We start from the raw sequence: 23,543 nt of genomic DNA on the forward strand, positions 1-23,543 counted from the left end.
GTCATAAAAACGTTCCTATTTATTTGTTTTTTTATTTATTCCTCTATCAGGGCATAACTGTACACGTTTACTTTTTAAATAAAATCGGTATCAAATCTTGACACGAATGAACAGTCTAGATTCGTGGTAACGTTGGTTTTACCCTTTATTGGATGTTTCTACCTACCCGCCTACTTCCATTTAGTTTGATGTGTTTAGATGAAATTTTGATAGTATTGTCTTTTGTTAAAATAGCTTTTACACATTAAGAAAAACATTTTTGAATGGATTAAAGCTATGTATTATTATTAAAACATATAGTTATTTACATAATTCTAAATTTTAAATTTTTCCGACGTTTCGCATACTTTTCAGTGTGGGTGGTCACGGTGACTTACTTACGTAGTACGTACTTACTCAGTACGTGTAATTTAAAAATTTAGAATTATGTAAATAACTATAAGTTTTAATAATAATACATAGCTTTAATCCGTTCAAAAAGTGTTATTTCTTGATATTTTGATATTATAATTTTGTTTTGAAGCCCAGTATGACTGGCCAGTCTAAATTCTAGAAATTAAATTTCGAAATTCCCGAAAGAAATCAAAGGTGAATGTTATCTATGTGTATACGCAAACAAAAAATCATTGTTAAGTACCATCTCATACCTAAGATGCTATGTTAAAATCTAAAATTGGAAGCATGTTTTTTATTATTTTTCGTTTAAATTTTTTTGTAACATGTATGTTAGAAAGCTTGCATTTCCTTCCTATTCACACTAAAACTAATGAGCGCAATCTCCTCTACTTCCTATTCTCAATTATGCGGACTCATGCACCTCTGATATAGATACGTTTCATATTTGGTCTTAGGAAATATGAACATGTGTTTAAATTTGGCAGGCAGCTCGGGTAGATATTCGACTCAGATGTGACGCTTATCTTCTTCCTCTTCTATTCTTCAAAGTCAATCCTAAAACTCGCTCTTATCTTAAAAATAATTTCAAATTTTCAGGTCCCTATTACTATATATTATAGTGGTTGCCTGTAAGAGATCGCTCGAAAGCGATACGGCCGCCAGTTGCCCTCCTTTTCATTTAATTATGTTCAATTTTTCATTTTCTGTAGTGTAACGAAGTGTTAATAAATAATAAATAAATAAAATTACTTATACGTTAAAAATATATAGATGATAATTGGAATGTTCATCCCACAGCTCATTCTTTAGGATATGCGCTATTAAGTTGTGGAATAGGCTGCCCGATGTCATACGATTGGCTACCTCTCTATCATCTTTTAAAACTCTTCTGTATAATCAGTTCTTAGCCCTATCTTATCCTGATCAATCGTGACTTGTGTAATTCTAGTATTTCCTGTTCTTTTGTATTGCATCGCCATTCATGAATCCGAGTTATTAGCTGTTCGTTTTTAGTTTTTTTTTGTATTACTGTAGATTAAGGTACTATGTTTTTAACTATTTTCATCATATTTCTTTTTTTAGTTTTGCCCTTACTAGGTTGCCTGGAAGAGATCGCTTGTTATCGATAAGGTTGCCCGTTGCCTCCATTATATTATTTATGTATGTTATTTTTTCTTATGCAACGAAGTGTAAATAAATAAAATATACTGTATATATCATTATATATTATGATGTAAAGTTCAATAAATAAATTAGTAAAGGGTCTGTAAGAACAAGTACTATGTCATGTTCGTATTATATGTATTCATAGTCTGTACATTATGTATATCATTTTACGTGGTTTACGCGAAAAATAATTTACCTCCTCTTTTAAGGTACGATTCAACATATTTTAAATGAATCCATATTTCTAACCTCTAGAAGCTGGAAGCTTCTTTCATAAGTTAGCGGGTAACGCACATGCCGTGTTACGTTTGCGTTCTTGGTTCGAAGGCGAAAAATATTTTTTTCGTATCAGTAGGATGAAAGGGCTAATCTTGAATGTAGAACTATTAACAGATCAGAAATGTACTGCATCAGGGAATGTGACGTCAAACATCTCATACAAATAAAAGAAAAAATTGCCTCAATTTTTTTTATTTTCAACAATGGTACTAAAAGGGGGGCAAGCAGGGTACTGGCGCACCTTTCTTTGGGTCAAAATACATGGTAAACACAGATACTTTGTGGTGTGGCCGTCGCGGGAAGAAGACCCTTTGACCGGCGTCATCAATGAACTCGCTGTAGTCCATCGACCACTCCAGCTTCATACCGCACTTCTCACACATTTTAGCTCTGTAAAATTTTATTATATACACACAATGTTCACTAGAGCAGTGTTGGCCTTGTGGCTTTAGCGCGCGACTCTCATCCCTGACGTCGTATATTCGATCCCCGGCTGTATATATACTTTCTATATTAAAATTCACGCGAACAGTGAAGGATAACGTCGTGAGGAAACCAGCTTGTCTTGTCGCCGGCGTGTGTCAGACACAGGAGGCTGTTCGTCTACTTGCCTATTAGATTGGTAAAAAACTCATGTACCAGATACAGAAATCTGAGTACCTGTCTTAAAAAGGTTGTAGCGCCACTGATTTATTTAAAATATTCACTGCCAGCCATTCTACAGCTAAAATGAATAATACTATATTATTAGTGATATTTTGCTTGTAAAAAAATATTTTTAATTGGTTCAAAATTCATTCCGGCTGCCATAGTTGACATTGAATTGGCTTTACTCATAATTTTGTAATTTCAATTTGAAATTTACTACGGTCTTGTGAATGCTTATAAAGTGCGTCCAGCTGAGACATGAAGACGTTTAACGAAGAGCTAACGAATACGCGTATACGTACGTATAATGGCTGACTGCGATAACGTGCACGAGCGGGAATCGCATCTCCTCAGCGTACTGCAAAACCCTCCGTAAGAGTAAAGATCCCACGCCTTGTGCTGCCACCTCCGAAGATGTCGCTAGGACTTCCACCTGCATTATTCTCATTTTATTTCTCTAATAAACCCCAACTCAAGTTTAACCTGATTCTTACGATTATTTTACGTCCCATATTATTTAAATTTAAGCTTTCAGAATGTCTATAGCCAAAAGTTTAGTTTAAGGGTTAAAGTAATTTAGATAAAAGTAAGTTGTTTTAGATATTTATTCGAAATAGTGAGATAATCTTATAAGTTGAGGTTTTAAAGATTATTCTTTCTGCTCAAGAATATTTTTAATAACCTGTTTCTTACATCTATTAAAAAATATTAGTATTAATATACATCATGTCATTTTTAATCATTAAAAAATCTCTTATATTTATAATTCAAATAAGAGGTAAACAACAGCTGTCTTTTATAACATCAAATCTCGAAGACAAGACATGTACTTACGTCATACAAGTACGGCACATCGTACTTCTTAAACAGATTGGGACTACGCAGACAGTGTGCTATGAAGTACATCCGGTTCCTTTCGGGACGGGCACTCGTACAGTGCGCCCATTCTTCCAACTCATCTGCAGCCCACGGATATGCCCTGTTGGCAACACATACGCCAACCATCTTTCGTTCATTAGTACGTGGTATGTACTCGTATGCCACAAAACGATCACCTGTGTAATGATTTTAAATATATACAGATTTAAGTGTTTTCGGGAGAAATTAAAGGGTAAAAATGAAAGTGATCGTAAGAGATTATTGGTGTTTCAATAAAATACACATTGTTTGATACCAAAAATCAATCGCTACATCCTTTTTTTAGTTCTGGGGCTCAGATTTTTATATCTGTTTCATGGTCGTTTGTTAATCGAATAGGTATGTAGCTGATCAGCCTTCTGTGCCTGACGCACGCCGTCGAGTTTTGGGTCTAAGACAAGCCGGTTTCCTCACAATGTATTCCTTTACCGTTCGAGCGAATGTTAAATGCGCACATAGAAAGAACGAACCCACGACCTCAGGGATGAGAGTCCCACGCTAAAGCCACAAGGGCAACACTGCTCTTTATGTTAGATGGTCGCGTAAAAACACACACATGTAAATATCATTAAACAATTACGCCACAAATAGCAACACAGATTACTGGCAAAATCCAGACCGTCTCCGACCGAAGCTGTCTCTAACTAGAAAGACTGTACCAGTTGTATAAATTGGAGGGATTGAACAAAATTATCAACTTACCAGAAAGAGAATATTTATCAGTCAGGACATCAAGATAGCTACAGTTGTGACACATCCAGAGACCCACGACGCTTGGCTCGCGTGGCCAATAGTGGCTATAAAGGAACGAACGTATAAATTTTCCATGTTTGTTGGTTCCCTGCTCGACTGATACATTGCGGATGTCAAAGCACTGAAACAAAAACAAAGTTGTAGTTATACGTATAGCATACCTTCCTCTGTTACTGTTGAATTTCATAAGGTTTCACACTTGAAACCTTATGAAATTCAATCTTGTCAATCAATCAATCAATCTTTGTCACTGCTCAAGTTCAAACTCTCAACCAATAAGTTTACCTTAACCTCATTGCTTATTAATTTGAATTTTAACTTACTACCCAAAATAAGACTATTTTGCAACAACAATTTCATCATGAAGACATTTTTCCGTTCCCGTGTGCGTTTTTATTAAATTAAAAACAAACTCTGGCCGACTCACTTGCTGGGAATTAGACTATGGAATTCAAGGAAAAACTTCACAATTCTAGTAAAAAACATGAAAAGTGTTCAGAGGAGTTGCTCGGATACCTGCACTTCATCATCGGACGTCGAGGCAGAATACGAAATTCCACCAGTATCACCTCGACTTCCGTCGCTCAATTTATTGAATTTTCGCGCAACGATGATGCATGTTTACGACTACAGCGCTATGGATAATGGAAAATCTACATTGAATCGTTACACGATGCCTCTGAATTTTTGTTACGGAGTATCAACGTCCGCCAATTTTTATCTGATTAATTAGTCCATCATTGAAATCGATGTTATATTTACACTTTTGGGATAAATATTAAAAGATAATAATACTGAACTGGTCTTTTCTCTGGTGTGTACAGACAGACATCGCATGGCGAGGGTTTCCTGAATCTCTTGAATTCCAAATTGCACACCTGGCGTGGGATCATACGCAGAACGTTATTGTTAAGTAACCTAAAGCAATTCATTTTGTCTATTTCATTTCCGTATTAACATTTTTTGTATTTTCTATGGATATTGGAATTAGCGAGGCATTTTTTATTTTCTGCTAGAATATTGTCACGAATGACATTTATACAAACGTAGTTTATGGTTTGATAGAAATACAACGAAATGGTTTTTTTACATAGACATTTAAAAACCGTAAAAAGTTTTTTTTTAATAATATCATTTATTTATAAACACTTTAACGTCGAAAGTAATAAATAAAATATAACAATATAATGTACCTATCATCATTATTGTTATGAAGACATCTCTTCAAGGCGACCTAAGTAACTTGTTCAGAAACAAAATAAAACGAATCAGAAAGACGGTAGAATTTTGGGTCAGTCGCGATGTACGAATTTTCATACAAATTAATTTAACAAAATCTGAATACCGCTGAGGTCACGTGGAAACCTAAACTGACTGATATTAATAAACGATGCAACCCAGTTGTTGGTTGTCAATAGGCTCGCAAAAGAGCTCATGGTAAGCAAGAAAAAAGGCCCCTAAACGAAGAAACTATTATATTTATCCATAAATGTACCTATAGGTAGAACCTTTATACTACAATGACGTCAAATAACAAAAAAGTAAAATCGCAGCAATCGTCGCAATTGACGTCACAGCAACCGTCAATATGCCAACATAGTGTATTTTTATTTTTGAATAATATTAAATTTTTTGTATAACTAAAAGCAACTAGCAATATCCAAAATGATACGCCGGTGAAAACGAACCGTTTTTAACAGTAAACCTCTATTTTTTGAGACATGTCAATATACAAACTGATAAAGTGGCTGTCTCCAAGGGCGATGGTTAGATCGGCAGCTTGTTACAGACCTTCAGTAGTTGCTTCACGAAATTACGCTGACAACCCTGAAATTCCATCTTCTACTAAACGTGCTGTATGTAAACTTCGCTTAAGAATATATCTTTAATAGTTAAACTGTTAGGTAGTATCAGTCAGGTATCATCCATAAGTTGCCAGAATATTTTCTGAGGAATGTAGACCCTTTACTAGATGTGGTTTGCGCAAATAGAAGCATATTTTGTTAGTACCCTCAGTACTAATTTTTTTTTAATTGTATGCCACAACATCATCTCGCAAATTACACCCAACCACTTATTGTGGGTTGAGATGTTCACATTAATTTGAAAATACTGGCTATGCGACCAAAAATTCCTAGAAAAATGTTTGTATTGCGACTGACGACAGTGACGTAATAACCCAATTGGCCTCGAGGTCAATTTTTTGTTATTTTTATTTCATTGTAAATGTATGCAGGTTTCCTCACTTTCGTTCACCGAAAAGCTAGCTTATAGATGATGGATTCATTATGTTCTATGAATGAATGCAATACGCATTAGGCTAGCGTAGGGGCTACAGACCATTCCCTCTTGCCTAAGACCGAAGTTATTATATTAGTATTAGTTGGACATACCCAAAGTGTAATCAATTGTACGTTGAAAATCTCAAAGATTATTAAAATTGAACTGAGTACAACGCGATGATTTTTACTGATAGGGCCTCGTCAAAAGAAATTACCACGGGCCTCAGATGGTATAGTTACGCCACTGATTGGCGTTGTGCCGGTAACCGCTTTAGTTCGATCTGAATAGGTGGGGACTTTAAAAGAGGAACGTTTACGTGTGCGTCGCGCCCGTCCAGCTGATACTCCGAGGGTGTTGCGATTTGTGAAGGAACACGCAGCTGCCGCCTGGCCAGGTGTTGCTACACATCATTCACAGAATGTCGTTCTTGATGACCTGGTCACAAGAACTCTGGCTCAGGGTAAGCAATTATTTAGGCTATATTATTTGAGTCTATAATCTATTTTTTTTTTGGAGAATGATCTACAGTTTGCATGGTATTTAACGCCTTATAAAATTAGTAAAACCTTACCACGAAATATGAAAAGCTTTCGATAACGTAAAACTTTTATTTACAAACCTATTTTTACCTCATTTGTTTTTAATCAACGTCAATATTATCGTTTCAGGTCACTCGATGGTAGCAGAGCAGCAGGAATCAAAGCGGTGGGGTCAGGTGAGAGGAGTAGCGTTGAGCGCAGCCGTAAGCCCCTGGGACGCAAATCTTCTTAAGGCATGGGCCCGCTGTGTACGATGCAGCCGCTCGCGGCGCTTGGTACTCTTCGCTGCACATTGCCTTAGCGCACCCGCCCTGCACGACAAATATCAAGTGCATACAGTTATGCAGGTCTGAACATCCGTTCTATCTAGTTTAGTCAATTTGGTGGCATTCCTCACACAATGATTGTGTAAATAGAATCTTTATCATTAAGTCCCGTAACAAACGCATATATTTCTTCATCAATTTTATTCTTCATATTTCATAACCAGCATGTTAATTTTAACGATTCGGAATCAAAAATTTTGTTACTTTATTACTATAGGAATCTTGGAATTTGCATATAGAAATTATATGTAAATATGGTATACATAACAACAATTTTAAAAGAAAAACAACAAAAGAATCGGTGCTCATCCAGTATTTACAACTCTTATTACAACATTTGAGTAATTATACATAGTTTATGGGCCTTTTAACTTCCCAGGTTGTAGTAATAGTGCCCCCGGATTCACCTAAAGCTTCAGAAATTTCTCGACTGCTGGCTAAAAACGCCCTTCAGCGGGGACGCGATACAGGGTTTCCCGTGATACGATTCGATGTTACCACCGAATCAATGTAAATATATACTGTCATTTAAATAGTTTGATTAAACACATTTTTTTTATATATGACCGTTCCTCTAAGAAGCTATCGTATATAGAAAAAAACATGTGTGTGTACTTATGTACACGTGTTAGAAGTTATAATTCTTTGGCGTAACAAAATAAATATTATTATTATTCTACGTTTGTAGAAAAAACGCCACTAACAATAGATAAAATGTATTTAATACATTTAAAGTTTCATTATAACGTATTATCTAGTTTAATAAAGTTTATCTAAATATCACAAAAAAAATAATATTATAATCATAATATTTGTACATAATTAAAGAAGTGGACATTTTTTATTTTAAAATGTTGACTGCTAACTTCAGGGTATCTGTTTTTTGTGACGGTGTTCGGTGTCGGGTTTAATGTTACGATGTGCGTGCGCATTGTAAAAATTTACTCATAATTTTTCCCTAACGCGCCAAAAGAAGTTTAACTTCAAAAGTACAAAAAGCCCACATTCACAAAAAGTATAAGGTGTTTTTGCTTACAATCTATTTCAAACTACCATTATTCAAGTTCAAAGGTCGTTCACATAAAATAAAACCCATGCATTTAAATACATACCTGCTATTGGATTAAATACTATGTTTTGTTAAAGAGAGAAGAGCCTTCAGGATCTCAAATTTCAAAAAGAATGGGAGTTTACCTATGAAGTTCACCCAAATGCTATCAAGGAGACTATTCCAAGAGAAACTCTTAATGAAGAAAAAACGGGACAGGCCAGCTCAAACGACGTGCGACGCAACCAAATCTCTGTCTACACCGCGTTTCCATTACGAAAGCCATAATATATTGTCGATTGCTGGTTGACGGCTGTATTAAATTTTATAAAGTTTTATTTTATTTTAATAATTTTCAGATACTTATGTTTAGCTAAATTACGAGCTTTTAAAGCGTAAGATACTTGACAATGTATTAATGTTTTAATTAAGTTCACGTGACATTTTGATGACTACACGAAAGCACCATCACAATATTCGCAATGTATTTGTGTATTACTACACGAATACGTGGTACGCCCTAGCTGTCAACAGCACTTTTTCGTGTTATTCTCCATACAATGTGGATATGATCGTTCACTGCTTCCAAGCACGTATGCTACATATATATACCATCCGCATCCTTTGATTTGGTGAATTCCAACAAGTTTCTAGATATCCAGGCACTTCTTGAGACGTGTTATGTTGACATGTATTTGAAGTTGGTTATTTAATTACTTTATTATGAAGCAAGCAAATATAAAGATTAACGTAAAGTTAAGGCATCATAGATAGTTGTCGTCTAAAGTTTTAGCACAAATGCTTTGTATGTGATTTTTTTACAAAACCAGCAAAACTTGGTTTAAGGTGAGTTTTTACTTATTATTGCATACTTTAGAGAGCTGTCTGCTTAGTTGCAAGAATAAACTCAACGGTGGTTGGGAAACACAATTTATTTGCAATCATTTTGTTATATAAAACTGGCTTTAATTTATGGATAGGCTAGTTGGTTGTTTGCGACGGAACAATTTTTTTGTAAGTACAAATAATACTTATAGTAACCAGTAGGTTATATATATATAACGAATAAGCCGTTTGGAAATTGGATAAATGACATTTCTTAACATTATAATCCAAAGAAAATTTAAATGATTTTAAAGGCACTAAACTTGATTAAAATAGTTAGTTATTATTTATTTTAAGAAAGTCTTTTCTATATTTAAAACAATGTCAATGAAGGTCTTTGATGGTCGATTTCAACAACTTTTTACTTATTGTAACCGCTTCAGTGACCACGATATTCTAATCGTAAATACTCTTTTTTCAGAACCATGGCTTTTAAACTGTTAGTAATAGGTTTGATACAGATGGCAGTAGCGTCTCAGGCTGCAACTCTACAGGACCTTATGGTGGCAGATGATACTATGTCTCTCGGCTCATATATCAGGCCTGCTAGGTCCCCTGCGGTAAGACGTGCTTACAAGCGAAGTACACAAAAGAAAATCCTATTTATATACTTATTTTAATTGTAAAGAATTGTCTTCTCAGAATTTTATTTATACGGTGTAGACTAAAAGACTAATGAGCCATTGCCGACAATGTAATAACACTTCATAGTGCCGAGGCTTTGTTCATATAGTAGAAAAAATCTAGTTCTAATTAAAGATAATATAATAAAAAATCAGAGGCAATCAAACTGAGGAATATTTTTTATTCGTGGAAAGTAAGCTAGCAAACGTTTATTGTCAAGTTGTAGTACAAAAAAATAAAGTTGCTTTTAAATACATAAAAAGCCTTCGAACTTAAAAGGCACACAAAAACATTGGCTTAGTTACATTTGTGACTTTGTAGGTATTAATCAACTATTTAGTGCGCTTTATTTTTAAATTAAGTTTTATGTTTAACATTGTTTCACAATAAACATTACTACTATCAGCCGGAAGATTATCATAAATCTTACGAGAACGAAGGAGATGGTGAAATCGGTTACTCGCGTAAGAAAACCGGAGGTGGCAAAAAGGGTTACCAGCATTTTGACTCTTATCACAAGAAGGCTGGAGACAATTACGAGTTTCAGAAACAGGATTCCTTTGGACATGACGATGACGGTCATGCGGGAGCTCACAGCCACCAAAACGAGAAGAAAGGTATTTTAAAAATATTACCATATTATATTTATACATTTTTAACGTTTTCTGAAACCTACTTGGTTTTTAATTGTCCTACGTTTTAAGTTGAAGCTTACCATGAACCAGAAAGTGATGAAGAAGAACGTGAATACGAAAAAAACCCAAAGAAAAAAGATCACGAGGAGTTAAGGTATGTTATATCATAGCTTTAGTGAATTATGCAGAAAATCTGCCACTACCTAATTATTATAATGCGTCATTTTAAAAAGAAAAATCCATTATAATCGGTTTTCATATGGCTTTGAGTTTAGCTATGTTAGGCTGAAAAAACTCAAGCAAGGATAAGTTTTAAATATAATTACATTTGGTAATTTTATAAAACTTGTAATAGGTCCATAGTTCAAATATTTCAGCGTGTATATTTCAGCTCTTACAGTGGCTGCTTTCCATTTCAGAGAAGGTCCTAATAATGAAGAAGTGGATGTTGTCGGATATGACAAGGCAGATTACAGTTTACCAGAAAAGTATACCTATGGTACGGGAGAGGAATATAACTTTAAGTAACTGTATTTTATTGCATATATATTCCAAAGTAACATAAAAGTTAAAAGGGGAAGTGTAATGAACCCACCATTATTTTTACATGAGATGTATTTTATAAATTAAATTAAAAAGATGTTAAATCGTTTTTAATTTATTTGACCCATAGGATTACTTATTATTTAACTACAGACGCAACAGTAAAATCTTCTCAAGTGGGTTTGATTCTTGTCTCCATAGACACAATTTATGATAATTGATAGACTCAGCTTTGGTATAGTGATGTTACTAAATAACGACCTAAACAAAGAATTTGAAGTACTTATTTATTTCTAAAATGTGATCCCCCATTTAAGAACCATATATTTTGTTTTGACTTCACTTCATAAATTAAGGCGGTAATATGACAACAATAATAAAAAATATTTAAAAATGATGTATATATGATATTTATATACATTAGCTTTACATCACATATGAATGAATTGTTGTTCCATGATGCTGTCCTTCTCAATCTTCAGTATATTTAAAAATAGTTTTTCAACCTTATGAGGTGAAATATGAAATATTGTGTTCTTGTAGAAGAAAAAACACTAATTATCAGAAAAATAACTTGATTGTTTATGTAACAATAATAAACACTGTATGAATACTTTTGTAATTCCACATTAAAGTTATATTAAGTTAATTAGTAAATAATTTATTAGTTTCTTATTGTAGTAGACCCTTAGTCAGATATATTAAATCATTTTATATAACTTCTGAAGTTCTTCTTTTTCATCATAGATAACACACATAAGATATTGGGCCAGAACCTTTAACAAATTATCTTTGATTATACATTTTTATAATTTATATTCAATAGAAGATCTCTCTAGGGACAAAATCACAGTAAAGTAATTTTGCAGCTCTTGACAATGTCAACTTTTATTTTCTTTTACTACTCAATGGTCAATTTCTTATACAATTGCTTTTGAACTGATTACATGGATGGATGGATGAATTTAGGATTAGAAAAAAAGGCCACTTTTTTATGATACACTTAGCAGTATCACAGACAATGTTGCCAGCTCGTATACTTGGATACAAATTGTGTAAAAAAAGATATTAATCTTGAAAAGATTACCCTATTCCAGAGGCGCAATAAAAATAGCGTAAATGTAATATTTCTGAATTTTTATTACTCACCGTGCGAACACAGTTTAGCTTTAGATTTTGCTCATGTATCGATGAACTCAAGTGTAGGTCACTTGTGCTTTCGCGGTAATCACCTTAGTTTTAGAGATAGTACCTTAGTTTGAGTATGTTGTGCGATGGCGAGTCATATTGTCTAATCCTTGGTTATTGTGTTATCATTTAATATTTACGAAACACAGCCGGCTGCTTATTTGTCCTGGCCATTATGGGAAACATTTTACAGGTATTAATTTAAAAAAAGATTTCTTATCTCTCCAGTTCTTCGTGTTTTTTGTTTGACATGTACATGTAAATATTTTGTATATTAGCGAGAGCGGTAGAGTTTAGTTTGACGCGACTGGCAACTTTAATCACCAAGTGTCTTTGACGTATGAGTTTGACGTGACGATTACAGAGGACCATGACATTTACATTTTTCTGTAGCGAATCGCTATTAGTATATCGGAGATGAACATTTATTTATTCTAAAGTTGACTTGTCGGCAAAAACGTTCTCAGACAATAACATTTCTTTATCCTGCAAGTTGTGATGTGAAAATCAAAGAAATAGCTGAGTATTCATTATGGGTCTCAACGCTATTGAAATAATAGCAACGATATCTTTAAATCTATTACAATGCGCGCTTACGGGTAAGTAGACGATTATTTAATTGAGTCAATTTGTCCCATTGGTATTTCTAGAGCTTTATTCTTTTAACAGAGCACATCCTGCCCTGCAATACGACCCTCATGGGACAATGTACGGGTAACAACGAAATATGTAAAGAAAACAAGTGTGAATGTGATGATGACTTTCTAAGATATTACGACGAATGTGTACCTCAAGAAGCTGCTACTACTGCTAGGTACGACGTTACAGCAGCAATTATATCTATTTTTACAATATGCATTGTCATTGTAGGATTAGTGGTTGTAATAAGAAAATATAATTTAATTGAGTATATAAGGCACAAGATAGAGCTTCGAAGAAGTCACAATATCATGTATGAAGATGTAATGATTGGACATGATGATCCTCCATTAAGTCCATAATTAAAAGTAGATAAAAAGATTTTAGCATATTTCATTGAATTTTGTAAATGTTTTGTATTTATTTTTAACTTCATGAGTCCTTGTAATGTTATATTTTATGATCTCTCTAATTAAAGATGCCTCCTATAATTTAATGAACGCACAAATGCTGCAGTTTGATCTTGTATTTTAAGATTAAGGTTTTGACTTGAAATAATTCTCACAATTGTCAATAAGCTGGTTAGTTCATAGTTAAATTTTACTGGTTTAATTAGCCTTAAATCTTTTTTTAATTATATACAAAGGCTGTTTATAATAACATAATTCACATATTTAGAAAAGTTGAACTGTTTATGAATAAAGAAAAATATTAATTATTTTATTTTGTACTTTAATATATTTAATGAATAAAATATAATAACAGACGATATTTTTAAAATAAATTTGTACTAGCATGAAAAGGCAAATGTGGGGTTTTCCTGTTACAAAACTATAGGGTAAACCACAAGTAATTGCTCAATTTAAAAAAAATAATAAGCTTGCCAATTAGTCTTTTACTTTAAATTTTAATTTTATATGCAGCTAAGCTTATGGGCTCCAGACCTAAATATCACAAAATATGTTATATTTTTAACATTCCAAATTAATAATTTTGTAAAGGAATAAGGTAATTTATAATACATAATGTCATGATGTAAACGTGATATATATTTTTAAATAAATATGCTGTGATACTCAGTTTTTGTTTTATTTTAAAATTATCTACATATTCATACATAATATATACATTCTTCAGATATTACGATTATTATTAGTGATATTACTTGTCATGTAGTAACTGTCCTTATGAGCGGAGGCAGGTGAAAAGTCATGATGAATTTCACCAAGTGACTGAACAGTAAAATCACTGTTGTAAACATTCTGGGACTCTCATATAGTACTGAAAGTTTAAATTTGTTAATTAGTGATTTTTATTTTGAAGTAAAACTGAATATATGTATAAAAATGATTAACCTATTGTATTAATGAATGCCCTTAAGAACTAGTGATGATTAGACATATTTCAAACTTTTACTGTTATTATTATTTTAAGTAATTTGATTCCCTGGCACCTTCCATAATCGCAGGGTTACATGCATATCTAAAGATTGTAAAGATACAATAATAGACATGATAATTGAAAGAAAAAAATTTGTTTAAGATCAAAATAACTGCAAAGAAAAAAGATAGTGACTGACCAGTAAAAACATTGTAGAATACAGTGAACATATAGAGAAATACTAGTAAATAGTGGAGTAGTCTTGTCTCAGGTAATGTCTCCTGTGTACCCCACACTAGAGTAGGTAGAGTGAACAACAGGCTTGTGTTAGCCAATGAATAAGATTTCAACAGTTTAACAATACCCACTGAAAAAAAAGTTAAATGTAATTTTTGCCATTAAAACTGCTATTTCTTTTTAATTTATTAATTTAAATTACAGCTAAATAGAAAATAAGAACACTGATATAGGTTATTGTCAAACTAAAAACAATTAAGTTACATTAACAACACATACTTTAACTTAAGCAATTTTGCACTAATGATTAACAATGCTAGAATATTTTAAATTTAAGTCTAAAGGTAATTATAATTGACATAGGTGTATTAAAAATTATTTTAAAGAATATAACATCTAATAATACCTTTTGTATCCTGACTGTAAATGCTGAATAGGCGCATTGTGCTATGAATGATTAATATAAAGACAATTACTCCTAAAATTGCAATGAATTATTATTTATTAAATATATTACAAATAAACAAACTTAAGAATTAAATAGATTTAGATTACTAAAACTTACAATATCCCTTACCCATGAATGTTGATATAAACTGTATATAAAAATCTTTTTCCCATATAAATAGGTTCACACCATCTTTTTCTTCTCTAGCCCAATCCATACAGTCCATGTTGTATGATTCTAAATTATTTAAAAGTAACTGTTGCGGCAATTTACTGGAATATACAATTTATTAATACATTGAATAACATCAAACAATTTAAACAATAGAAGGCAGAGATGTTGTTTAGACTTAATTTGAATAGTTTGTGGAACTTACTCTGCACAGATTAAATTAGATTAGAATAGTATGCTAGTATACCGATTTTCATTGGCTGGCCAGAAAATGAATTAAATTTATCTGGACAAAGACGTTTCTGAGCAAGTAAAATATTATTACAATCTCTTCTAATTCTGAACTAGACTTTCTTAAGAAAGTTGCAGGTTGCATGTGTTGCATTACTATTGAATTCAAAAAACTTACATGAATGTAGTATTAGTGGTACTATTATTTTGTATATTGCAGAGAGAGTTAACAACTATGTTAAATAAGCTATCATTTCTCCATATTCCATATGTCTCTAACATCATTAATATTATAAAAAGCTTCCAATAGGCCTAAAACAAAATAAAATTTAAAATTTACAAAAGCATATGATGGTTTAACAACATATTTTCAACAGTAAGGATTTTTGTGGTGCAGTTTGGGCCTAATGGTTTAAGTGGGCAACTCTACCTCTAAGGTGGTGCTATGGAATTCAATATACCTATTAAATGGTTTTATGGAAAAGATAAACCTCTTGAGGTATACCAAGCCATTTTGGCCTGGACAATTAATTCAACTACTTATACCAGACACAAAAGGTACATCATCTTGTTTTCAAAAGAAATATTACTAAAAAACAGTAGCTATCTGAATTACAAAGGCTTTATATTCCCTTATTAAAATCAAATATGCAGTCTTTTTGACTAGTTTACTTACTTTAAAATCAGTATTAAATATAATATGTCTCTGGGCTTCTTTTGAGATCAGTACAAGATCAATCATTACAATGACTGGATCATATTCTATATATTTATCCACTATACCTTTACAATGCTCCTGTAATGTATAAACATTTTGCTTAACATAAACCTTTACAACTGTAGAGATATTTATTTAATATTCATAAGGTATAGATCCAGTATAAAGCGACCAATATATATTAGTTGTGTATAACAGTTATTTTGCTTTTGGATTAGGCCCCGCTGCACATTTTATTAAAAATTATATGAGATATAAACGCCAATTTTTTACAATATATACATAACTCAAGTGCTTTTGTTGAATTGCTTGTGCCATTGATAAATAATATTTTTAAAGCCTGTATCTTTTAAATTCTATAACCATTCAATTACTTCAATATTCATTGGTGACTTAAACCCTAATAAACTGTTACATACACATTTACTCAATTTTAAAACAGACGGGCCATAGTTTCTATACAGTGCACCAACATTTTCACTACAATTAACACATTTAAATTGTTTATTTTGAATCATTTTCTTATATTCTATACAGCGAAAGTAAAAAAAAAGCTGTTTGGTGTTTATTATTAATTTTAATGTTGTCAGTTGTGATATATTTTTTTTATTTTTTGGAGTTTATGGCCTGGTATCTAGACCTTTAGGCCAAGTCTTCTGTATTTTTATTTGGTTTATTATAATTTCCCCACTGTATTTTTGATGACTTTATGATGATGAGGCACGTAATATAATCTATCTTTTAACATATCACTCAGGCGGCGAAAGGGATCTTGCACTGTCACTAATTTCACTGACAAGAATCAATCTGTCAAACGAAAAGTACTCACATTAAATATGAAATGTTCGATTTCACCAACAGATTACAGAATTGTTGCAGAAGTCGCACAAAGAGCTCACTTTTACTATTATCGGAAAGAAAACGTAATAATTCACAAATATTTTTTTTTTAGTAACAATTGTGGTCTCAAACATAATATAGGAATATGGGTATGAGTAGCATGTCCACTTTGATTGTTTAATTACATTTTTAAAATCTTCATTTGCAGTAAAATTAGAGTCAGAACTGGGAAATAACCTCGTAAAAGCTCACCTCCCGAAGTCTGCTGGGAGCATTGTACTGGAAAAGGTACTATTTTTTTGAGAACATTATCATTACCAGATAACAGCTTTAGTAAATATCTCTCTATTAGCAGAAGTGTTCTAGGACTCAGTGGTATTATTTTGGTTTCAACTCGCATATGGGTGTTGAACACATAGCCCCAGAAATAATTTGCAGAGCTTTGTTTTGAATTATGTCTGGTTTTTACACTACTACTATTTGAGTAGGCTAAACAACTGTAGTCGAAGTGGTTTCTGACTATAGATTTATATAGAATACTTAAAACTTTGGGGTCTGCACCCCAAGTCACACCAGCTTAACATCTTATAATATTTAATCCCTTCAGAGAGTTAGTTATAATGTGATTGATGTGTTAATCAAAACAAAGTTTGTTATTAATGACAACACCCAGAAATTGATGGTTAGGTACAACTGAAATTAAATGATTATTGTAGAGTATGCCATTAGAGGGAAAATTTTTACTAAAAATCATGGCCTTGCTTTTCTTGAGCAATACATATTAACATATGTAGAGCCAACTTGTCATTATAATATATGTACAATTGATCCAAAGCATTATTAATATTATTTACAGCTCTATCTACATTATGGTCTGAACTATATATTACAAGATCATCCGTGAATTGTAAAATATTTACACCATTAAGAGTTTGACTAGAATTTGACTTGAATGTATATAACATTGTACAGCAATAGAGATAATGTAGCCAAAGGTACAATGCAGGGGCATTGGAGACCCTTCTGGGACCATGGAGATTATTATTATGCCTTATATACAAAATTATATCTGTTTAAAAATTAAATAACCAATGGCAAAGTGTGCCTGGTATACCAGTGTCAGAAAGAACTTGAACCGAAATGCCAGGGGCGACATTATCAAACGCACCTTGAACCTTCAGAAAAACACAAACACTAGACTTATTATTATTGTTGGCATATTTCAGATCTGACAAGAGAGATGAAGCTGTCAGCACAACTTCGACCTCTCTGGAAGCCATATTGAACATGTGGAATGATGTTGTTCGCCTCTACATAACATTCAAGACGCATCTTTATCATGTTTTCATTAAGCTTTGAAAGATGAAGCACAAGATGACAATGATATGGGACGATATGAGTTAGGATCTTCAGGTGGCTTATCAAGCTTAAGTATAGGGATTACACACTGTGCTTTCCAAGATTTAGGTATTTTTGTTTTTTAGTGCCAAAGAGCATTAAGATTAGCTAATTTTTTTTTTTGAACAGGCTGATTTAGGTTTTTGATCAAAATGTATGGACAATCATCTAACCCAGGGGTTGTGTTTTGTCTGGATTGTAAACTTGTGCAAAACTCACTCCAAGTAAAGGGTTCTATGAGGAAACTAGACTTCTGAAGGCTATTATTAATTTGAAAATATCTTTCTAGATTATAATTAACCCTACATCCATTTTGAGATAATTTTTCTAAGATAGGGACATCAAAGTTGTCTTTATATGTTATTATTGCATTTTATTTGTTTAAATAACTTGATGTATTTCCAAATAATACTAACAGGTCTAGTTCTGTTAAAAGTATTACAGATGTTCGCCCTACCTTGTGTTTATGTTCTGAAATAGTATTTTTCTTAACAGCATCAAGTCTTTTGTAATTAATGTAATTATCAATGGTAGGATCCCTTCTGTACAGTTTTAAAGCTTCATAAGTTTTAATAACACTCTGTTCACACATGTCACTCCATCAAGGTGCTGGAGGTTTGCAACGATAGTTATTTGCTTTTACAAACTTTGGCACAGTGTCCCTCTTAATTGCATCAAGCCTTTCGAAAAATTCGTCATATGACTGTAATAGATTCTCATTATGAACTTCAAAATTAGAAAAAGCAATTATAGACAGCTCATTGTATTTTATCCAGTCTGTCTTGTTGTATAAGAATTTTTCAATGGGAGGATTAATATGGTATCTATCAACGGACAATAAAACACGAGTAAACATAGGAAAATGATAGCTCCCCATACAATCATCATGCATCCACCATTCGATTAGTGGAGTGATTGGAGCACTACAAAAGCTGACATCAATAGCTGATGGATTTCGGTTAGGATAATTAATAGTGGTGAAACTACCATGGTTAAGGATACATAGATCAAATTCATCAATTAAATCATATAACTGATGACCCCGACATTTCGTGGTTATACCGATGGTACCGATAAATCCAAATGCGACATGGTGAACATTAAAATCTCCAGCCATATATATTGGTTTAGGGAAATCTCTAATTATATCACGTAGTTTACTTATTCTGAAGTTACCTTTTGAGGTAGGGTAGTATACACATAAAATTGTTAAGTGGTTACCTCTTACATATACTGATAATGCTGCAGTCTGAATGTTTTGGTAAAATCTGGTATGAATAATATTATATTTAAAATACGGCTTGATCAAAATTGCTACTCCATCATGCTAGTTTTGGGCATTACGATAGTGGGAATTATAACCAGAAATTTTAAAATGCTGAGTATCTTTCAGCCAAGTTTCATTAAGTAAACAGACATCCACATTATGTTCAGCTAAAAATTTAGACGACAAGGGCTTTTTCCTATGTATACTTTGAATATTGTATGGAGATATACATAACTGCTGTATATTCTGTACTAGTATAGTAGTATAGTCCATTAATGTGACAGATTTTAATGAATGTAAAGTAAGTCTTTAATGAACAGTGTAGTCACAGGTACATTATCTGTTTTATTACCCAATTCGACTAAAGTTTAAACCATTGCTATCAAAATATTCTTATTGTTTGCAATTTGCGCCTTAAGTTGAGTTTGGTTCAAGTTGAGTTCAGGCACTGTTTTACTTACATTATTTACAATTTTTATTTAATTTGTGTATATTTTGGCTTATTGACGGTAGGCTCTTAAGAATGTTGCTCGACTGTGCAGATAAAGACGAATCAGATGATGTAATTGTATTAGCCACATAAATTTTACCCTTTTTTCAAGTATTTTTGTTAGGCAAGATTTGGCTATGGCCAGGTGAAGGCCACTGCAATTGACACAACACAGGTTCTCTTTTTTATCGCATTCTCTGAAATTATGCTCCCCTGCACATATCGAACAACGTTGTTTACCATTACAAATTTTTGCAGGATGGTTGAACTTGAAGCAACGGAAGCATTGCTGCAACGGCGGGATATATTCAAACACCCTGAACGAAGAAAGATCATATTGGATGTTATCAGGCAGAACATTTGACAAGACAGTATATAGACAGTAATAATCTCGAGACCTACAGTACTTTGACCGACTTTTTTCGTAAATTTTCTCACTGAAATAATTTCATATATCGAAGACAGCGTTGTATATAAATCCTTGTTCGAAATGTTTGTGGGCACATATTGGATGATTCCAGTTTTTTCTATTTAGGAAGGCAGGAATATGCGCCTTCAAGTTGTGCTTTGTCAAAAAGTCTGTACTTGTGATGAAATTATTTGCAGTGTTGTATTGTTTAAAAACAACCGCAATTTTGTTGGCATTAACTCTATGTGAAGCTAACACACCTTTCACCTCTGAAGTCAAAATATAATTTAAGTAAACTGGGCTTTTATTTCGAAGTTTAACCTGTTGGTCCTGAATTTCAACAAAAACTTTGAAGTCCGTATTTGTACTATGCTCCGGATAAAGCCTCAGATAACGCGATAAAAGGCTTAAAAAACGGAATAAAGTCAACCTCACCGCCGCCTACTTCAGGTCCAGAACTTCGCACCTCTTTTACGAACAATTTTGGATCGTTTCGAGGTTCCACCTGGGTCCTCTGGTTCATTTATTTTAATAATTAACAAAATGTACAATTATTTACACTGACTAAAATAAGTTTTGGTAATAATTACACAGAATATTTTAACAATAAAAATAATTAAATCGACCGCCACGTTTGGAGTTCCCGCCAAGTGTTTTAAAATATATGATTTGAAAGCTCCGTAGACTGGTCACATACTGGAGGACATCAACGCCATAGTATTGAAGCTTTCCAACCATATATAGCATTATATTAAGATGAACACAGACAAAGGCCTTTGACAGGTCACAAAAAACGCCAACTCCATCATATGATTCTTCCCAGGCGTTAAATATATCCGAAACCAACTTCACACCGGCATCGGTTGTGGAGTGACCCTTACTAAAACCATCCTGTTTATTATGTAAGAGTTTATTTTTATTAAGATGTAAGGAAAGTTGGTCTAGCATTATCTTTTCAAAGACTGCTGCAGTGGGCCCCACACATCGAGACTCTTTCGAATAGGCTGACCTCTGCAGCATATGCAGTAAAGAAAATCCGAAAGTTTACTGATAAGGACACGGCTAAAATTGTGTACCATAGCTACTTCTGAACCAATTCGACTTCAAGAAAAGAGCGTACCAATTCTTGAAAGGCCGGCAACGTACTTGCGAGCCTTCTGGTATTGTGAGTGTCCCTGGGCGGCGGTATCGCTTAACATCAGGTGAGCCTCTTACCCGTTTGCCTCCGATTACATAAAAAAAAAACTTTCACAGCGTTATGTCGTACGGTATTCCACTGTGGAATGCTGCTGCGGAAGCGGGCTGTTTGGGGTATTTGTCGTGTTTCTCTGAGGGAGTCGGTACGGAATAAGTTTAAGGAATTAAATATTATGACACTACCTATCTGGTCAATATATTCTTGAAACCTTATTGTATGTACAAAACATAAACGATTTTAAAACAAATGGTGACTTTCACCAGTAGAATACGTGAAATAGAACTATTTTAAGTATACGACCAACCGGGCTCCAGAAGATAAACCACTCCTTATATGGAAATTGTATTCGTTTTTACAACAAACTCCCAAGGGAAATTAGAGAATTTTCACTAAATAAATTCAAAGCCCTCGTTAAACTGAAATTAATCAATAAAGCCTTTTATAAAATTGTCGAATACTTAAATGATCCTAATCCTTGGGATTGATTTGCTCCAGTTCAAACAATTTGTATGATTAAAAAGAGTGGCAAAAAGTTTCTTGCCAGTTCTACGCCCTTGACTTGCGAACTGGTAGTGAATGTAAATGTAATTTTACTTCTTTTTGACGTTCATAAGTGTACTTGTTTACCTATATGAATAAAAATATTTTGCGTTTATGGAGGGAGACCAACGCATGGACGCCGCCACAAGCATTTGACATTGACATTGACATTTAAACGATCCTTGAAATTTGCACTTGGCTACATAAGAAAATAATAATAATACTAGTTATATTGAAATAATTTCATACTACATGAAACAAACTGTCGTGGATGTTGACGATCACCCTCGAGTCTGGTAATGCAGCCGACAGATTCAGCCGCGTTTCAACACTGGAGCAAATTAAGTCATAAATTTTCATTTTTAAATATTCATTTGTATTATTATATGCATTAGCAAGTAGGTTTACTTTAAGGTACGATTTGAACTTATTTATGATTAGAACTTATGACAACACTTTTATCTCACTAGGGATTTTGTTGAAAAAACGTACCTATACCTTGCAAAGAATTACTCGTTTCATGCAATCTTCTGGTTGGTGCGCTAATTTTGTCTTTATTACTAGTACTATAATTATTGAAGCTATTATTCTTTAAAAAGATATCTACATTTTCCCGCACATACAAAATATACTCAAAATATGTAATTCTTTAAACTTCCTTCGGACTGACTCCCATGGGGACAATCTACAGATCGCCCTTATAGCCCGCTTTTGCACTAAAAATATCGATTTAATGTCAGCTGCATTACCCCACATAATAATCACCACCATATGACATAATACTATGAAAATAACTGAAATAAACGAGCTTTGCTGTATCCTCGTCCGTAATATCGCGTATCTTTTTCACTACGAATACTGCAGAACTTAGCCTATTCGAAAGACCTTCTATGTGTAAGCCCCACTGGAGTTTACTATCTTATGTAATTCCCAAGAACACCGTATTACCAACAAAGTCTATTTCCTCATTGTTAATTATTATTTGAGCATTACTACTTTTTACATAAATTGAAGTTACAAATTTTGTCTTCATTTCGTTTAGCTTAAGATTATTTGTATTAAACCAGTGAACTACACTGGAGATGGCACTGTTTACATTCTCATGTGATGAATTTCGTCGTTTCACTTTAAATAAAAGTGATGTGATATCTCGTGATGCTCGTTTACAAGAAATGATACGTCATTTATATAGATGAGGAATAAGAAGGGACCAAGAAAATCGTTGCTCAACGATAATGTAAACGAGTGATAGTTTAGTTTTACATTTCGACCCATTGGTGCCGGCGATATAGTTAATATATTTGAAAACCATAGACAACTAACACTACCAATCTTTGGGGTATTT

General features: G+C 33.1%; 4 protein-coding genes and 1 long non-coding RNA gene across 8 annotated transcripts; 3 read left to right on the top strand and 2 right to left on the bottom strand.

The window, feature by feature from the left end:
* Positions 1-2,018: 2,018 nt before the first annotated feature.
* On the bottom strand, positions 2,019-5,202 carry LOC123711037. 2 transcript variants are annotated; one of them, XM_045663431.1, is made up of 6 exons: positions 4,962-5,202; positions 4,678-4,796; positions 4,111-4,282; positions 3,325-3,545; positions 2,793-2,923; positions 2,019-2,232 (listed from the first exon to the last, which is right to left on the bottom strand). In XM_045663431.1, exons 3-6 carry the CDS (start codon positions 4,163-4,165, stop codon positions 2,052-2,054), a joined length of 588 nt encoding a protein of 195 aa, XP_045519387.1. In that variant the 5' UTR covers positions 4,166-4,282; positions 4,678-4,796; positions 4,962-5,202; the 3' UTR covers positions 2,019-2,051. The 2 variants fall into 2 exon arrangements, with proteins under 2 accessions (XP_045519387.1, XP_045519386.1); XM_045663430.1 differs by lacking the exon at positions 4,678-4,796.
* Positions 5,203-5,732: 530 nt separating this feature from the next.
* Positions 5,733-8,693, top strand: LOC123710914. The gene is made up of 5 exons (XM_045663222.1): positions 5,733-6,017; positions 6,733-6,904; positions 7,113-7,330; positions 7,689-7,819; positions 8,456-8,693. Exons 1-5 carry the CDS (start codon positions 5,883-5,885, stop codon positions 8,643-8,645), a joined length of 846 nt encoding a protein of 281 aa, XP_045519178.1. The 5' UTR covers positions 5,733-5,882; the 3' UTR covers positions 8,646-8,693.
* Positions 8,694-8,757: 64 nt separating this feature from the next.
* Positions 8,758-11,164, top strand: LOC123710916. The gene is made up of 5 exons (XM_045663223.1): positions 8,758-9,203; positions 9,664-9,802; positions 10,273-10,483; positions 10,571-10,655; positions 10,921-11,164. The coding sequence occupies exons 2-5, from the start codon at positions 9,668-9,670 to the stop codon at positions 11,027-11,029; spliced, it is 540 nt and encodes a 179-aa protein (XP_045519179.1). The 5' UTR covers positions 8,758-9,203; positions 9,664-9,667; the 3' UTR covers positions 11,030-11,164.
* A 2,735-nt stretch (positions 11,165-13,899) lies between these two features.
* LOC123710913 (protein ARV1) lies at positions 13,900-16,817 on the bottom strand. 3 transcript variants are annotated; one of them, XM_045663221.1, is made up of 7 exons: positions 16,748-16,817; positions 16,015-16,134; positions 15,517-15,650; positions 15,066-15,208; positions 14,895-14,966; positions 14,451-14,618; positions 13,900-14,152 (listed from the first exon to the last, which is right to left on the bottom strand). In XM_045663221.1, exons 1-7 carry the CDS (start codon positions 16,802-16,804, stop codon positions 14,040-14,042), a joined length of 807 nt encoding a protein of 268 aa, XP_045519177.1. In that variant the 5' UTR covers positions 16,805-16,817; the 3' UTR covers positions 13,900-14,039. The 3 variants fall into 3 exon arrangements, with proteins under 3 accessions (XP_045519177.1, XP_045519175.1, XP_045519176.1); XM_045663219.1 differs by having other exon boundaries at positions 16,431-16,811; XM_045663220.1 differs by having other exon boundaries at positions 13,901-14,152; positions 16,476-16,811.
* Positions 16,818-16,900: 83 nt separating this feature from the next.
* On the top strand, positions 16,901-21,551 carry LOC123711400. The gene is made up of 4 exons (XR_006753950.1): positions 16,901-16,979; positions 17,105-17,184; positions 18,123-18,363; positions 20,310-21,551. It is a non-coding gene; the product is annotated as an uncharacterized LOC123711400 (long non-coding RNA).
* The last annotated feature ends 1,992 nt before the right edge of the window (positions 21,552-23,543 follow it).

The sequence above is a fragment of the Pieris brassicae genome, chromosome 6 (genome assembly GCF_905147105.1).
Source record: "Pieris brassicae chromosome 6, ilPieBrab1.1, whole genome shotgun sequence".
Taxonomy (NCBI): domain Eukaryota; kingdom Metazoa; phylum Arthropoda; class Insecta; order Lepidoptera; family Pieridae; genus Pieris; species Pieris brassicae.

Excerpts from the sequence above, each read along its gene's own strand:
- LOC123711037 (XM_045663430.1), bottom strand. The coding sequence starts at position 5,093 with ATGAATTGCTTTAGGTTACTTAACAATAACGTTCTGCGTATGATCCCA. Across the intron at positions 3,546-4,110 it reads TGATAAATATTCTCTTTCTG|GTGATCGTTTTGTGGCATAC; the intron begins GTAAGTTGATAA and ends ATCATTACACAG. Across the intron at positions 2,924-3,324 it reads ATGTGCCGTACTTGTATGAC|GTGGAAGTCCTAGCGACATC; the intron begins GTAAGTACATGT and ends AGAATAATGCAG.
- LOC123710914 (XM_045663222.1), top strand. The coding sequence starts at position 5,883 with ATGTCAATATACAAACTGATAAAGTGGCTGTCTCCAAGGGCGATGGTT. Across the intron at positions 6,905-7,112 it reads CACAAGAACTCTGGCTCAGG|GTCACTCGATGGTAGCAGAG; the intron begins GTAAGCAATTAT and ends TTATCGTTTCAG. Across the intron at positions 7,331-7,688 it reads AAGTGCATACAGTTATGCAG|GTTGTAGTAATAGTGCCCCC; the intron begins GTCTGAACATCC and ends TTAACTTCCCAG.
- LOC123710916 (XM_045663223.1), top strand. The coding sequence starts at position 9,668 with ATGGCTTTTAAACTGTTAGTAATAGGTTTGATACAGATGGCAGTAGCG. Across the intron at positions 9,803-10,272 it reads GGCCTGCTAGGTCCCCTGCG|CCGGAAGATTATCATAAATC; the intron begins GTAAGACGTGCT and ends TACTACTATCAG. Across the intron at positions 10,656-10,920 it reads AAAGATCACGAGGAGTTAAG|AGAAGGTCCTAATAATGAAG; the intron begins GTATGTTATATC and ends TTTCCATTTCAG.
- LOC123710913 (XM_045663219.1), bottom strand. The coding sequence starts at position 16,574 with ATGATTCAAAATAAACAATTTAAATGTGTTAATTGTAGTGAAAATGTT. Across the intron at positions 15,651-16,014 it reads TATTTAATACTGATTTTAAA|GCCTATTGGAAGCTTTTTAT; the intron begins GTAAGTAAACTA and ends ATTTTGTTTTAG. Across the intron at positions 15,209-15,516 it reads ACCACTAATACTACATTCAT|TAAATTGCCGCAACAGTTAC; the intron begins GTAAGTTTTTTG and ends TGTATATTCCAG.